Raw genomic sequence first — 15,264 nt, forward strand, 5'->3', positions numbered from 1 at the left:
ACCATCCCTGTGTTAACTCTATGTAGAAAAATAAAAATTTTCGATTTTCGAAAAACTACGCCGGTGAAAAGTTTTCTTTCTCCAAGAGCTTTAAAACGAACCCCCACAAGTGGAAGATCAGAAAAGAATTGAAAAAGTTTGAGAGTCCGAATATCTGTCCTGAGGCGCATTCTACCTTAACCTGCAACATCCCAAGTCCTGTCAAGTTGAAGGAAATTCCACCGATTTTCAGGATGCCTTAAAGCTGGCATTCCAGATCACAGAGACATTTAATGATTTCACAATGATTTTACAGTGATTTCACAGTTTGACTATTATTGTGTAGACACTACTGCATTTCACTGATTGGATATCCAGTGATACATACTATGTAAAGATGGCTGTTTGCATGCTCAAACTATGTAAAGATGAGTATGATGTTACATGCTTCCATATGCATTATGCAAAGTTAGACTAAATTGTTTTGGGTCTTTCCTGCATTTTACTGACTTGGAAGGATAGCAGGTGACAGGGCTGGCAGTAACAGAGGTAAGGTAAACTAGACTACCTGTCTTACAACCGTGCCTTTTTGTGGACAGGGCATGATTTGCATACAGAAAACTTTCCACGATTTCATTGATACAGTACAACACACACACTTGACACATTTCAATATCATGTTTATTGATAATACAGACAAAGTTTCAAGCTATATGTCTTTCCATATAGACAACCATGTCAGAACTGAGCACTATGAGGCTGGGCACCTGATGGTTAATACATGCACTTATATCTGCAGTGAATCACCACAGTCACATATTTTTTCAAAGGTAACCTTCAGGACACTTTTCAATTTTGTAGCAAGTTCACATCCACCAGGTCAAGTTCAACCTAATGAACATCACCACGTTAAAGCTAACTTTCCAAACATAGCAAGTTCAGATTGTGACTCATAATGAAGATTATCTTGACAGCCTAAAACAAACATGTTGATTTGCCAAGTAGCCAGGCAATGCTCTAAGGTTCCCAATCAAGATGCTAACACAATCCTTTAACCATCACAGTGTGTGGCAAGGTTATCCAACCATCAGGGTACACTTTCAATGGAGGTAAAATGCTGTGTCCAAAGCCATATCAAAAGTCACAGTTCTAGCAAATTTGTGTACATGCGCATCCGAGTGCCAAACAATCGTTATACACACCTACATCACAATGCTACTAATGTTGAGATTGAACGCCGTGCAAGTTATGTTGATTGCATTCGACACAAATTCACATTTACCATGTAAGTTATCCGATACTGCGATACCTCACAAAAATATTACACAACTTTATCACGCATGCATCATGAATTGGGAGATCCTATCTCAAGATGTACAAATTTTTATACAATATCATGAGAACCACACCATGCATACATCCTACAAGCAGTTACCCCACAAAAGGAGCAAAAAATTGACCCTTTATTTGAAATCATCCATCGGTGCCCACATCTGCAAAAGAAAGACTGACAGGTCGCTGTAATCGAACTTGACATAAAACAAAATTTCACAAGACTGGAATATTAAAGATATATATACCACAAATATTACACGCAATGTAAATGCTTTTCTCTTCTTGAATTCAATAAATGCTATAAAATAATGTTATTTGCACATTTTCATAATTCACAATAAAAAAATCATTTCATGAAATTCTTTTATGTTTTTCTTGGCTTTCATACAAAAAGTATTAGCAGACTACCATATCAATGCAGAAAATAATATCAAATACTCATTCAGATTCTTAAATATATTAAATACTCATTCAAATTTTGAATTTCTGATATCAACAGATATTTTCCCCCTGGGCACCTTTAGAGCGGGCCAAAGAGTTTTTGGTTAATACAGAATGAGTAGCATATTTGGTACACGTAATCAAACATCTGAAGGTGATACAGTAAACTGGGGGAGGGGAGGGGTGAACATGTGTCAATGACTGAGAGTCTGTCAGGCAGGCAAACTCTAACACAGTGTAGTTGTAGGCAAACAAAACCCTTTTACCAAGTATAATAATATGATATGATATGCTGAGCATTTGAATAGATAGTTCAGGATGTTGTTAAACACAGGCCTATGTCCCAATTGCAGTTTTCAATCTTCACGGCATGTGCAATCACATTTGTGTTAAGGACTGAATCCATTTTGAAACACATAAACATCCAAGTTGGCTCAAGCAAAATGCTGGCACTGGTGACTTGACTGCAAAAGGACTATACGCACTGACATATTGAGAAATACAAAGATTGTAAAAAGCATGCACCGAAAAATAAGAGGTTAAATAAAACGCAAGCTTTTTTTTTTGCTGCAGAAAAGCTATAAAAAGAAAGAATGGCTTTTCCGACATCAAGTTCTCAATCAAAGCGTCAAAAACTTTGACTTTTCAAATACTTGAATTACAAAATGAACGTAGGCTTACCTAATAAGCATAAAATTGAACATAATAGTTTTCCCTTTGAGACAATACCATATTTTCTTTGGTTTTATGATTATCTGTAATGTTTTATGACCACTCCCATATAATTGTAATGCACTAAATGTATAAAAGTATGTTCAATTTCCGAATAACATGAGCCATAGATTAAGCACTATAATTAATATTTTTGGCGCATTATATGTTTCTCCTTTCAGTTCAGCAACAGCTGTTTCTTTGAATGAAAATTCACAAATCAAATTAGTGTGAAAACTAAACCTACTGCACTTTTTATTGGCTATCTTAAGAGGTATCAGGTGATATGATCACCCTTCAATACCGTAAACCCTTTCACCCCATATCCCAGTGTAGTAGTCCAGCTTTACCCTGAAGGACAATGGAATAGGGCTAAACCACAGAGGTCAAAGGGGCAAAATGTAAACAAAAAAAACAACTTTAATATTATCTTGAAAAAAAATATTTTGTAAACTTGTAGTCATCATACCTGGTCTCAGTGATGCAATGATTATGCTCTATAGTTTGAGACCAAAAAAAATTGTCCAGGAATTTTATGCAAACACGCCACATGGGCTAACACAAATGTAAAACACTGTATGCCATGCTTTTCAATTTTTTTCAGGCAAAAAGTTCACGGGAAATCTTCGATGATACTTTCAAATATCCATATTCTGAAAACATTTCAAGCACCATATATTTTTTCAGAGTATTGTAGCACATTCATGTATATTTTACATCACAGCAGAGACTGACATTTTGAAAGTGAGCTTATACAACTGTCTTTGAAATATTTGTACATCAGATAAATAGAAAAACCAGGTATCTTGGTTGCCTTTTCAGCAATTCAGGTTAAGTACATTTTACCAGAGTTAGGGCTGATAAGTTTTTCCTTTCAATTTTCAACTAGTGCCATCTTACAGGAAAACTGGCCACTCATTGGAATACTGTGAAAAAAAATCTATAACCACAGTTGACAGAAACCTGGTATGTGAAATGATTGCATGAAGTTCAGTTTTCAGTGTGATTTTCTTTAACAATGTATTTTTTCCTATACGGAAACCTGTCTATTCTGTATACATATAGGAATGACACAGGTGTTCTAAATATAGAGAGGTATTCAAGTTCTCAGTGGTACTGGGGAATTACATTAAAGACTGTCGACGAGCCACAGATTGTATCTATAGCAAACGCTGCAAAGTTAGATTTTGCACATTTTGTACAATCAATAGCTTTAATGCACAGTTCATTCAAACAGAATCATTGACAAAAAAACCTGGGATGACTGCACGGGTAAGATTCTTTGGTGGGTGATTGTAAAGGTTCATAGAAGTGGTAATTTATGTTGGTTTATCAGAGCGGTCTTCAAGCTTGATATGGCTGGGTGTGGAGAGAAGCACCCGCATGCTGGATGTGCTGCTATAACTGCCGTTGCTCTCTCGAGTACTGCCGTCGCTGCTCATGGGCGTGCCAGGGAGGTCAACGTCTAGTGTCATGTGAGGGGGGTTATCCATCAGGGAGGAGTTCTCGTCTTGGGGCTTCTCGTCGTAAACTATGCCGGCGCCGGGGTTGGTTGAAACGGAGTCAGTGTCATCACATCCATCTGGAAGGCAAACAGAGACACGGAAAAAGAGTGAGGATTGTGGAGAGTTACAAACGAGCAAACAAGAAGTGAGACATTTATGATGGAATACAAACATTGTACTGCCACATTTGTACTAAAACTCCACCCAGCCATACTACATCAATGCCTCCCACAGAGTGAAGCTGCAATGTACTGAGAAAATACACTGATGACTTTCATGAAAATCTATCTTGCTATCCCCTCCCCCTTTGCTGTATAGTGGTATGGGCAATTATCCTCTCTGGGAGGACCAGTCCATGATACAGGTAGGCAGGGGAGTGCAAAAGGGTGGTGGAGCTGAAAACAATGCTATGCCTTGATTTATCAAGGTGCTGTATCAAAGATGTCATTACCGTTACTTTTTACGAATAATGTATGACAGAACCATCAAGGGAGAATGTAATATTCTCTCACTTAGTATACAGAAAACTGAAAGCATTAACTGGATGAGGTTTCCTAGTTTTGCAACAATGCCACCTTTAAGTTTTTCAATGCATGAACTGAACAGGTCTGGGCATGATGGTGTTTTACGATCAACGACCTCCTTTGTGGGGGCAAAGTTGCTAACTTTGGAGACTTTCTTTTTGTCCACATTGTGCTGTTTGTAAAGTAATTTCGCTTGTTCAACATCATGAAATATGCCTTGAACCATTCTTATGGAGACTGGATATTGAATTCGATAACAATTTCTTGTATTCCGCTTCTCCATAAGTTAAAATAGCTAATGGCCAAATTGGCTGCTTAGCACAGAGCACAGTGAGAGGCAATTATTTGACACTTGTCATGTCATTCATGAATATTATTTCAGGCCATTGTTGATTTGCAATAGTATTTCATATTTCCTTTGACATGACGCATGCCCAAACGTATAGCAACTGTACCCCTAATACTTGAGAAATCTTACATTCACCCTTGATGACTTCACTGTTGTGAGAAATAAGCATGGAAAATAATAATGACAAAAAAATGAAAGGAAAACACAATTTGACACTAAAAATTTGCCGGCACACCACACAGCTATGGTTGATTTCTTTAACCACCACTTGGATGAAAGCTAAGCTGGTTTGGTGCGACACTAACAGTACATGTGGCAACACTACTGTTTTGATTTAAAATTCAGCGCTTCCTATTTTCAGCCTCTGCACCAACACAGTTCTAACACAGTTCTAACAGTTCTAACACAGTTCACTTTGCTAATTCTATCACAGTGAGATGAGGAAATCTGATTGTGTTATTTGGAATTAGCTCTCCTTAAAATTATTTTTCAAAATGTTACTTTCACACATCAAACAAATATTGAATTTGTTGTCTGAGAGGCAGCAATGGACTATGCTTGTAAATAGAATCATCGATGTTGTGTAAAACACACAAGCTGATCACTATGGGAGCTAACTTCACCCTTCGAGCGCCAAAGTCTATTTTTGTCGCATGTATAAAATATACCACAGTCAATTTTTTTCTGATTTTCGCAAAAATTTTGGTAAATCACTATAGCTGATGAAATGTGATATCCATTTGGTCCAAAATTATGAAAAAACCTACAGAAAAGTTCACAAAAATTGGTAAAATATTGCATTAAAATTTGGTGGGAAATATTACAGCAGTCAAGGGGTTGAAATTTGTTTACTTGCTTTTTTTAGCTCATTTGTCTAGCATTACACATCGAAAATTTGATTTCTATCGCAGAAGTTTTCAGAGTTTCTACCGGGGCAGCAAAAAGGGCAAACCATTCACTTTACACTGGAATATCGTCTATCCACTGATTAGGTGTCCCCAGTGGCTGCTGATGAAAGAAGTCTGCTGCAATGCTGGATGTTGTGACGCTTGCAGACAATATGATACAACATAAATATTTGAACTGTTTTTTCTGCAAAAGTTCATGACCCCACTTCTTTCCAGACAATGAGCCACTGTGTAGACGTTCAAATCTCTGATGCATGTGTGAGCCCATTTCTTGTAAAGGGTACACCATTAGATATACCTGGATGTTTGGTTTTAGAGGTTATTTTTTCTCAAGCAGTGTCTCTATAAAGTCAGGGTTATGATCATGTGACCAAATGTCTGGGTCCAGACATACCATATTTGTCAAAGCAACTTAGGAAAGGGTATGCCAAGAAACAACGTTATATGAAACAACATTGTGCCTTGAGGTTGTGCTGAAACTGAAATGAGAGGTCACTGTAATATAACACCAAAGGGTTACATATACACCGACCAATGAAACGAACTGTCACTCTGACATCATACTGCCCAAGAAATGAAACAGGATACCATTGGCTACTTGCTCCACCACACAACATTTTTTTTGTGTGTGTTCCTACCGACTGTGAAAAATTTTCTTTCATAGAAATTCAGTAATCTTTCCGTTTTCTCAATGTCTCTAACACCCCCTCCCCCTCCCCAACAATACTCAAATAGTCTATCATTTATAGTAAAAGGGTGACCTTTATAGTGAGAGGGTGACATGATTCGGAGCATACACATACACTGGCATCTTTGTGCAGATGAACAGCTCTTATTGGTTGTGATTCAAATACTGCCTACGCAGGGTTGTCTGAAGTCATGCTGTATACACCCAATTGAGATACAGATCACGCGAAACAGCTTTTCAACAAGACATCTTTTTCCAGTTTTTTTTCATTTCAACTACAGAGAATGGAACATTTTTGAAACCTTGATCACAGTTGTCCTAAAACTCTAGACATAAAATATAAACACAGAGTCCCATTCACTTCAGAGTCAAATTATACCTGTTTTGCTAAAAATTGGGTCTGGTGACATGAGTTTGGTGTTTTGCCAAGTTAGGTTAAACATTTACTGCAATGTACGAAACTTGTGGTCACATCCGCTCTACGAGAGGAAATATGATCATTTTATTACTACGCAAATTAAATGTAACATTGAATACAACATTCTGTAGAATTTAGATGAAAAACTTCTGCATTTTCGTGGGGCTAAGTCTACCTTATTGTCAGAAAGCAAGTCCCCAACGGGGTCATTGACCAGAAATTCAGATGACTTCCTGTCGATGTATGTGAGACAGCTGCAGAGGTCGATGACTGGGAAAATTCCATTCAGGCCTTTTTAGAAAAGAAACAACCGGACTAAACTCCGAAAAAACAGCCAAAGTACTCATTTTCATACAATTAATTGTTTTTGACTGTTTCTGTACCACTGATTATTCGTATTCTTCAATAGTTTATTGTGGGAAAGATGATGCATGCAGGTTTGCAGGTGAAAACTATAAACATTGACTTTCAGAAGTTGTGCGAGTGTCGGTATGTACATCTGGGAGCAGTGCAGATGAATAAATGACAATATAGAAAACGTGACATGCAATGTGAGAACAAATATGGCCACATACGTTTGGGAGTGCACGTGTACATGTGTATATTCACAAGAGTTCCTCCTATCCCAGTCCCCCCTACAAAGTAGAATGATCCAGTGTTTCTCTAAACATGGAACCGTTCCATTATCAGGGGGAGGGGTTTGGAAGCCCACTTGAAAAGCTAACTACTGAGGCTGTGTCTGATCCTACTGTCTCCGCTGAGGAAATGAAAACTGCGGCTGCCAATGTGAAATTGCGATGATTAGTGATTTAGCAAGAACAGAAGATGGCTTGCAAGTTTTAAAACATGGCAATGAACCTTAACAAGAAGACAGACACTCCAAGAGGTTCGCATTATTTTTGTTTTGAAAATTAAAGAACATACTCAAAGGAAAAGACAAAAGGCACTGTACAAACATAGCGATACAGAGACAAGAGAGATACAGGAGGAGTTGTTTTAAAAAGAGGGATATTAAAAATGACATGTCTTTCCACAAACATACCATGCTATGTGTAGTTCCAAGTCAGGTAAGCTAGCGTATAAGGAATCCGTTTCGTTGGCTGCATATATAAAAAGAATTATAGATAATTTTGCTTTTTATGTCTTTTTCTTTCGTAAGTTGTACTCCCTGACAAATCAGGGCTCATGTTTACAGCTCTGGTGACATGCAAATTGCCTGAATACACAAAAATTTTACCTTTGTACCTACCACCAAGCAGCTAAAAAAAATTGAATGCTTATAAAAACTGACCATTTTACAATTATTACCCAGTAAGTCAAATGTGGTTAACTTATTGTGTATACCATAGACCCTAAAAATCCAAAATAATATGTCAAGGGGTTAGAAATACCCTGTCGCATTTCAACTAACTATGTGTATACGTATGAAAATTAATTCACCAAACTAGATTTTGTTGTTCAAATTTTTAACCCCTCATTAAAAGTTTGGTTAACACTCTCTTTATGTCAAAAATGTGAATGATATCTGCTTCTTTTAAAATAAATTTGATGTCAGAAAAGCAAACTGTAGTTGCTATCTCTGCTAAGTCACAAAAGCGACAAATAAATGGAATGTTTTAGTATGAAAATGACCCAAAATCTGGAAATCTAGGGTTTAACTTAACAGCGGTGTATTAAAGCTGAAAGAGACTGCAGCAGTGTCATTGTTATTTATAAGCTCAGAGTCTGGCTATCAGACTACATATGGATGGCAAAACACTTGTGTCATTTAGTCAAATTTGGTCACAATTCAATCATACTTTGTAATCACAACACTACAAATTGAACTTTACCCACACTGTCATAATGAGTTTTTTTGATACAGTATGATTTTACATTTTTATTTCCGTTGTCTATCAGCATTTATAACACACCACATGCTCATTCCGTGTCGCGATTCGCCAGAATACGTCACGTGACGAGAAAATAGATACGTCTAGTCCCCACCGGATCGACAAAAGTGACGTCAGAGGGTATTTTTTTGAAAAGCTATTTCCCTAGGGAAATAGTTCTGACCAAATTTGCAAAAGTGCCCGGTCACGTGACCGTAGTGTCGTCTGCAGCTTTGCAACAATGGCGGGTGACTAGAACGTGATGTGCGTCCGGGATAGGTGACGACACACTCCTTGAAACAGATTTTCCAACATTTTCCAACATTCTAACAGCGTAGGAGCTTGAACAGCTAATCGACGGAAAAGATTAAACTACAACTAAGGATGTCGCTAGGTATGCTTTATAGAATATTTTTTGAAAGCAAGTGGTACCACGTACAACTGAAACCGCTGTGGAAACATCACCCAGTAAACTTGTCACAATGGATTGTTGCGGTGCAAAATATCAAAACACATTAAAAACTATATAATAATACAACATGAGCATGTGGTGTGTTATAAAACACCTATAGCCTGGTCTTTATTCGGGCAATAGCGCTCGTCTATTACCCCTCGTGGACGTGTGTTACCAGTAACACATCGCTATACCCCTCGGCCTACGGCCTCGGGGAATAGCGATGTGTTTCTGGTAACACACGCCCCCTCGGGGTTATAGACGGGCGCTATAGCCCTCATGACCAGGCAATAGATGTTTAATATTTCACTTAACATGTTTGAGCTTGGAAAGCAAACGATTGCTCTAGACTAAAAATATTTCCTTGATTATTTTCCCTATCACTGGGCCACTGTTTGATCTACTTGACCTATAAGACAAAATCTAGGTCTCAAAACTTAAGTACATTATGCCATGGTTTTGATGATCTACCTTACTATATACTATGTGCTTCTTCACATAGACTGGCGGGATAATTTGTCAACATCATTCTCTGAACTAAGTTAGGCAAACTGGAATAAAGTGATCCTCGATTGATGTTCTGATACTGCACTCTCGGCTGCCCTATACTCTAATGGTGTGTAATTTTTCAACCTTTTTGAACTTTAATACAGGAAACAAATAAATGATGCGCTTCTCTCCCTTTGTTATCCATTTCATTTAAAAATCTACGTTCATCTGTCAAAGCTATCTTATCGTGTACAATCATCATCATAAATGTATCATAAGAATTGTGATAGCTACTGAATATCACTGACACTGCACAATTTGATGATGGTGATTAGCCATGGTTCCGTACATGGCTGAATTTCCACTATAACCTTCACATGCAAATTTGCAAGAAAGAATCTTCAAATATGTCTTGTTAGGAAGTGACAAGTGCACTCTGATTTAACTGAGAGTTGAACAACACTGAAATGACACAGGGCCATCCTACTGAGAAATTTGCTCAAAAAAAAGAATCTTGCTAGTGTTAAAGTTTCTCTCTGTGTTGAAGCTGAATAAGAAACATTTGTCAAGAAAGAAAACACTTTAAATGCAAAATTTTGTTATCAGCCAGCAGTTACTTTTATCTACGGCTCACAGCTTTGCACGACAAGCACAAAGACAAGCTAACACAGCATGGTTAAAAACTCAGCAATAGTTGCAATTTGTCTCTGTTCAGCTAAGACACGTACATAGTGATGAAAGTTTATTTAATTACGGTCTAGCTTAGCTTCAGCAGGGTAGCAATTGCGTTATGGTGTCCTATTTATAATTTATTTACAAACCTGTACATCTGTTTCATTCGGAAGTTTAAATGACCTACAGGTAATAACACAACACACCAAGCAAACTAAGAAGTTGCTGACATTAAAACATCTGGCAGTCAATTACGTGGGTGTTTTTTGTCCCAAAGTTCAAAAATTAGTCAATAATTCTATGAACAAGCACATGTGCCATGCATGTTACCGCTATGAGTAATTGAATGAAACCTGCTTACCCTTACTATTCTCATTACATACAATGTTCCTAAGACAGGGGAGGTAGGGGGGTTACTAAACCACAGTATATAGGGTGCAGCCAACAAGCATGGATGCACTTTGCACAATCAGTGGGTCATACAGTGATAGGAAATTAAGTTTCAGCAAACTGCAGTGTACAGGGTATTTGGTTTCAGCAAAATCGTCCTTACAGAAAAGCAACATGGTTAAGTGAACAGTTTCATGAACATTCACGGTTTGGTGAATGATATGTCAAGAAAAAGATTTTTTCGTTGGTTCTGGGCGTGTTTCTGTGTAAAATTCACTGCAAAGTGCATCATCATGATTGCTCTGTGGAGATCAGTGTCATTGTCTATTTTTCAGGACCTACATCGAAACAACTGATGAGTCTACATGCTGAAGCCCTTACAACCATGCGGATTGTGGCTGAATGACAATATAACCATAGCATGACATGTGTCTACTATACTACACACCACACTGACACCATTTAAAAAAGCCACAGATGATAGAGATGACCTTTGGTGAAGAAAAGTGAATTATCTGTAGAATATTTATCTGAAAGACTATAATGATTTTGATGGAAAGATGCAGCTCATTCCATTCTGTGGAATGAGGGGGTACTCCTACTCACCTCGGCTGTAAACATCTTCTTCGTATGGCATTTCATCATCATCCTCACCCTCATCTGGCCGCAAGACGTCGTCGTAGAGGTGATTGTCAGGTTTTGGGGGCTTGGTCGATTTCTCCGACTGGGGGGACTTGACGCTTCCACTCGCACTCTTGTCAGATGTTGGGGACATTGCAGTTACCTTTGTATCCCCGGTCACCTCTTCGTCCAGTGCGATGTTGGAGTTTCTACAAGACGGACAGTCTGACACCCCTTCTGACATGGGTTCTGGGGTGGTTTCTGAGCGGGGGTTTGACAGGGGTGATATCACCGGTGAGCTGTAAGGTGGCGATGTGGGAGTTGGTAGAGATAGCTTCCTAGGTTTTTCTTTCTTCACAGGACTCTACAGAAAGTATACAACGAGCAAAATGCTTAATTTTCTGAGAAAGAGAGCAATAACGATTCTATAAGGTTCCACACTTAGCAGGAATTTGTGCAGATTGAAGTGTTGATTTATGCTGTCATTTAGCAAAAATGAAAAATGTACAAACGTTTGACTAGCCTTTCAACCGTTCACCCCAAATTTCCTGTTAAAAGATCCACGCTCACCATCTAAAACAGTGAGTTTGGACCAGACCATGGTGGTGAACGGGTACATACAGAAAGACAGACATTGAAGGTCCAACTTAGTACCCTTTGTGAACACTTCAGAAAAATGTATGGACTTTCTCACTCAGGTTACAAAAGTAACACTCTCAAATTATCAAATCTTCCATTCAGCAAAGGACTCATATTTCCTTCTCATTGCTATTTGGACGCATTTTCACATGATATGGTAACTGATGCTGACTATGGAGGCAGAACTCACCGGTACTTCCACTGGTACAGGTAGGATCAGAGCATTGTGAGGAGGGCTCTGTCCCGTGTGCTGGTTCTCCTCCCTGCATTCCTCCGCTTCTTCCAACACTGCTGACCCTCTCAACGAGCTGCTTCCCAGTGAATTGCCACCCTGTGATGGTTTCCTGTGGACCAGCAGACAACGATTAGGAAATGGGGCACAACTGCACTACTTGCACATGGAAAAAACAATTTGGTAGAAATAGACGCACAAAAACACATATCTTGCAAAAATACCTGTATGAATGCCTTGATACCCAAAATAGAAGATTCTTGAGTAGATACACATTAAATTTTACACTTTGAGGAGAGCACCTCTCTGAATCATGCTAGTGAAGACATGATACTAGCAACCAAACTGGATGGATACCCAACTGGGCTGGACACAAATACACAGCAAAAGGACTGGACAGACCCTAAAAGCTGTCAAAGAATGTCACACAACTCATCTTTACTCAAGGCACATCAAGATTTTTCTGCACAACTACGAAAAAATTCACAGATGTTTCAGATTAGCTTGTGCGGGTGTGGATTTCAAATAATAGAAGACATCTCACCTTCGTCCTCTCCTAGTCCGTCCTTCAGTGGTTCCATCACTTCTTTCCCGTAAATTTCCACCTACGGAAAAAAAATCAGGCACATGGAACTTTGTTTCATATTAACATTCCAGCAGTTTACACTTCTATTTATATTTTCAGGAAATGCCTTCCACAAAAATCACTGATGTATCTAAACAGTCAAAAATGGCCCATTGAAAAATGAACCATGGCCTGTAAAATGGGAAACATATTCTTCAAATCCACTGAGCTAAAAAAACAGCGAATCACATCCGTACGAGTACAGTTCAAACCACTGCAAACACCACATAACAAAGATTTTTACGTATCCACATTTTTCTTTCCTCCCTAATCATGTCTACTGGGTTTGTTGAACAGGGGATTTTGAAAGAGTTAATCCTTGGAGTGCCACACTCAACTTTTGTTGCCTTTATAGAATACAACACAGCCAGCAACTTTTTTTAGATATAGACAATTTTTTTCACATTTTTCCCAAAATTTTGGTCAAAAATTGTAGCCTCTGAAATGTTATGCCCATTTTTTTGAAAATTATCAAAAAATTACCGAAAAATTCATAAAAATTACACTGAAATTTTGGTGGGAAAAATTACAGTATTCAAAAACTTAAAATCTATGTGACTGGGTGTTTACCTTCTGCAGCAAGAGGTGGAGGTCGTGGTGGCATAGACTGGGGACCATTCAGAGCTTCTCCCAGTGGAACAGCTTCATATCCTGGTGGGACGTTTTCTTGACTCACCTACCAACAGAACAGAGACATTATAGAGATGCAATTGTATATGGTGAAGGGCCGCGCTTTTTCAGCAATGGAGACATGATGCTTATCCAGAGAGTACCGGAAGAGGTCAGACAGCTTCAACAGATTATGTGCAACCGGCAGATTTCCGCTCATCATAAAATACTTTTGGCACTTGACCGAACTCTGTACTGTACCATTTCATGTTTTTATATTTTATCTGACAATTAATTCTGTTGTTGTTGTTTTTCCGGGTTGTACCTGTCTGTACTTTGGAAACATTTGTTGAGTCACCCTGCAAAAACTAGCCCATTTTGACTATGATCAAGCAAATAATACCAGTTTTTTTACACATTAACAGCTAAACCTTGGGTCAAAATCACAAAGAATATTAGAAAAATTTAGAAAACCTACTTTATTTAAGACTAAAGAACCTTCGAGTTGATTCCCTGAAAAAACTAGCATAATTTGATGATGGACACTGTCAATGCTAATACAAGTTTTTCATTCCTGATGAAGCCAAAAAATTTGGGTCAAAGTTTGAAAGTGCTATTATTAAAGAATTTCAAACTTACTGGACTCATTTTGTCCAAAAAACAGAATCTTGCAATTGATCTGCTTAAATGTGTGGCACTTTCATGTTTGCAAAATGACTGATATATTCAGTCTCTCTCCTTAAACTTAATATTTACACGATCATGTTTTCATCATAACAGGGAAAATTATGTTTAATACGTGAATAGGAAATACGGGGAAATAACTATTTGCCTACTGTGTAGGAAGTGAAAGCTGTGTATGTACAGATTAGATCTGACCAATGCAGGCATGTAGGGGTTAAAGATAAGGTTGAAAAGAATAAATATGTAGCTTTGTGACAGGTGTCATTACTGGAATGGGTAGTATCCGCCTTAAAAATGAAAACTTTTACTAAACTTTTGACCCAACCTTCAGAAATGAAACTTTCAACCATTCTCTTTAATATTACTGATATTTGAAATTCAAAATGGCCGCCAATCCCGTGTTAACTCTATGGGGAAAAATTAAATTTTAAATTTTCAAAAAACTAAGACAGCGGAAAGTTTTCTTTCTCCAAGGGGCTTTAAAATGAACCCCCACAAGCAGTAGACCAAACAAGTGTTTAAAAAATTTGCGAATCCAAACATCTGTCCCTGTGGTACATTCTACATTAAAATACTCTCAGAGATTCAAAAGTGTTCCACTTTTTCAATATGGTCCTTTATAAAACCTATGTGTTGATAACTCTCTCTGAACAACACTGTTTACGGTAAGCAATGTCAAACTGCCACAGAAATATTAGTATCCCACTGAAATGCACCTGCCCAAAGTTCCTCCATCACTGTAAATCACGCTGTACAGAATTTTCATTGTAACGCTTCGGCCAAACTTTTTTAAGCTGATTGTCTGTTCATACCAATCACACCTAATTTGAACCTCACAGCAAAAGGTAGATGTTGCCCAACGCAAAGGGACATTAATTTATTTTTAACCACCATATATCTGATGCATAATGTATGATAGAGTTTAAAAGTTTACTAGGAATTTTAAAAACAAAGGTTAATAGGGAGATAACAACCATCAAATTTTTTTTGAAGTGGCCGTCACTTTTTTCAATTGTACCACCTAACTTCTGTTTTCCAACATTGACCACGATCCTGAAATTTTTATTTTGAACCCTGCTAGAGAGGGTTACCTCCAGTTTAGGATTACACTGCCTTAGAC

General features: G+C 38.0%; 1 protein-coding gene across 4 annotated transcripts in view; it reads right to left on the reverse strand.

Annotated features, from left to right (window-relative positions):
• Window positions 1-642: 642 nt before the first annotated feature.
• Window positions 643-15,264, reverse strand: part of LOC139151398 (probable E3 ubiquitin-protein ligase MGRN1) — a 31,740-nt gene continuing 17,118 nt past the window's right edge. The window contains exons 11-17 of one of the 4 annotated variants that reach the window (XM_070724174.1): window positions 13,422-13,527; window positions 12,771-12,831; window positions 12,185-12,338; window positions 11,341-11,719; window positions 10,494-10,527; window positions 7,901-7,958; window positions 643-4,048 (exon numbers count right to left, since the gene is read on the reverse strand). In XM_070724174.1, coding sequence (XP_070580275.1) covers window positions 7,931-7,958; window positions 10,494-10,527; window positions 11,341-11,719; window positions 12,185-12,338; window positions 12,771-12,831; window positions 13,422-13,527 — 762 coding nt within the window. In that variant the 3' untranslated portion in view covers window positions 643-4,048; window positions 7,901-7,930. The remainder of the gene's footprint in view (window positions 4,049-7,900; window positions 7,959-10,493; window positions 10,528-11,340; window positions 11,720-12,184; window positions 12,339-12,770; window positions 12,832-13,421; window positions 13,528-15,264) is intronic. The other 3 variants (XM_070724175.1, XM_070724177.1, XM_070724173.1) reach the window with 3 other exon arrangements.

This window comes from Ptychodera flava, chromosome 15 (assembly GCF_041260155.1).
Source record: "Ptychodera flava strain L36383 chromosome 15, AS_Pfla_20210202, whole genome shotgun sequence".
Taxonomy (NCBI): Eukaryota; Metazoa; Hemichordata; class Enteropneusta; family Ptychoderidae; genus Ptychodera; species Ptychodera flava.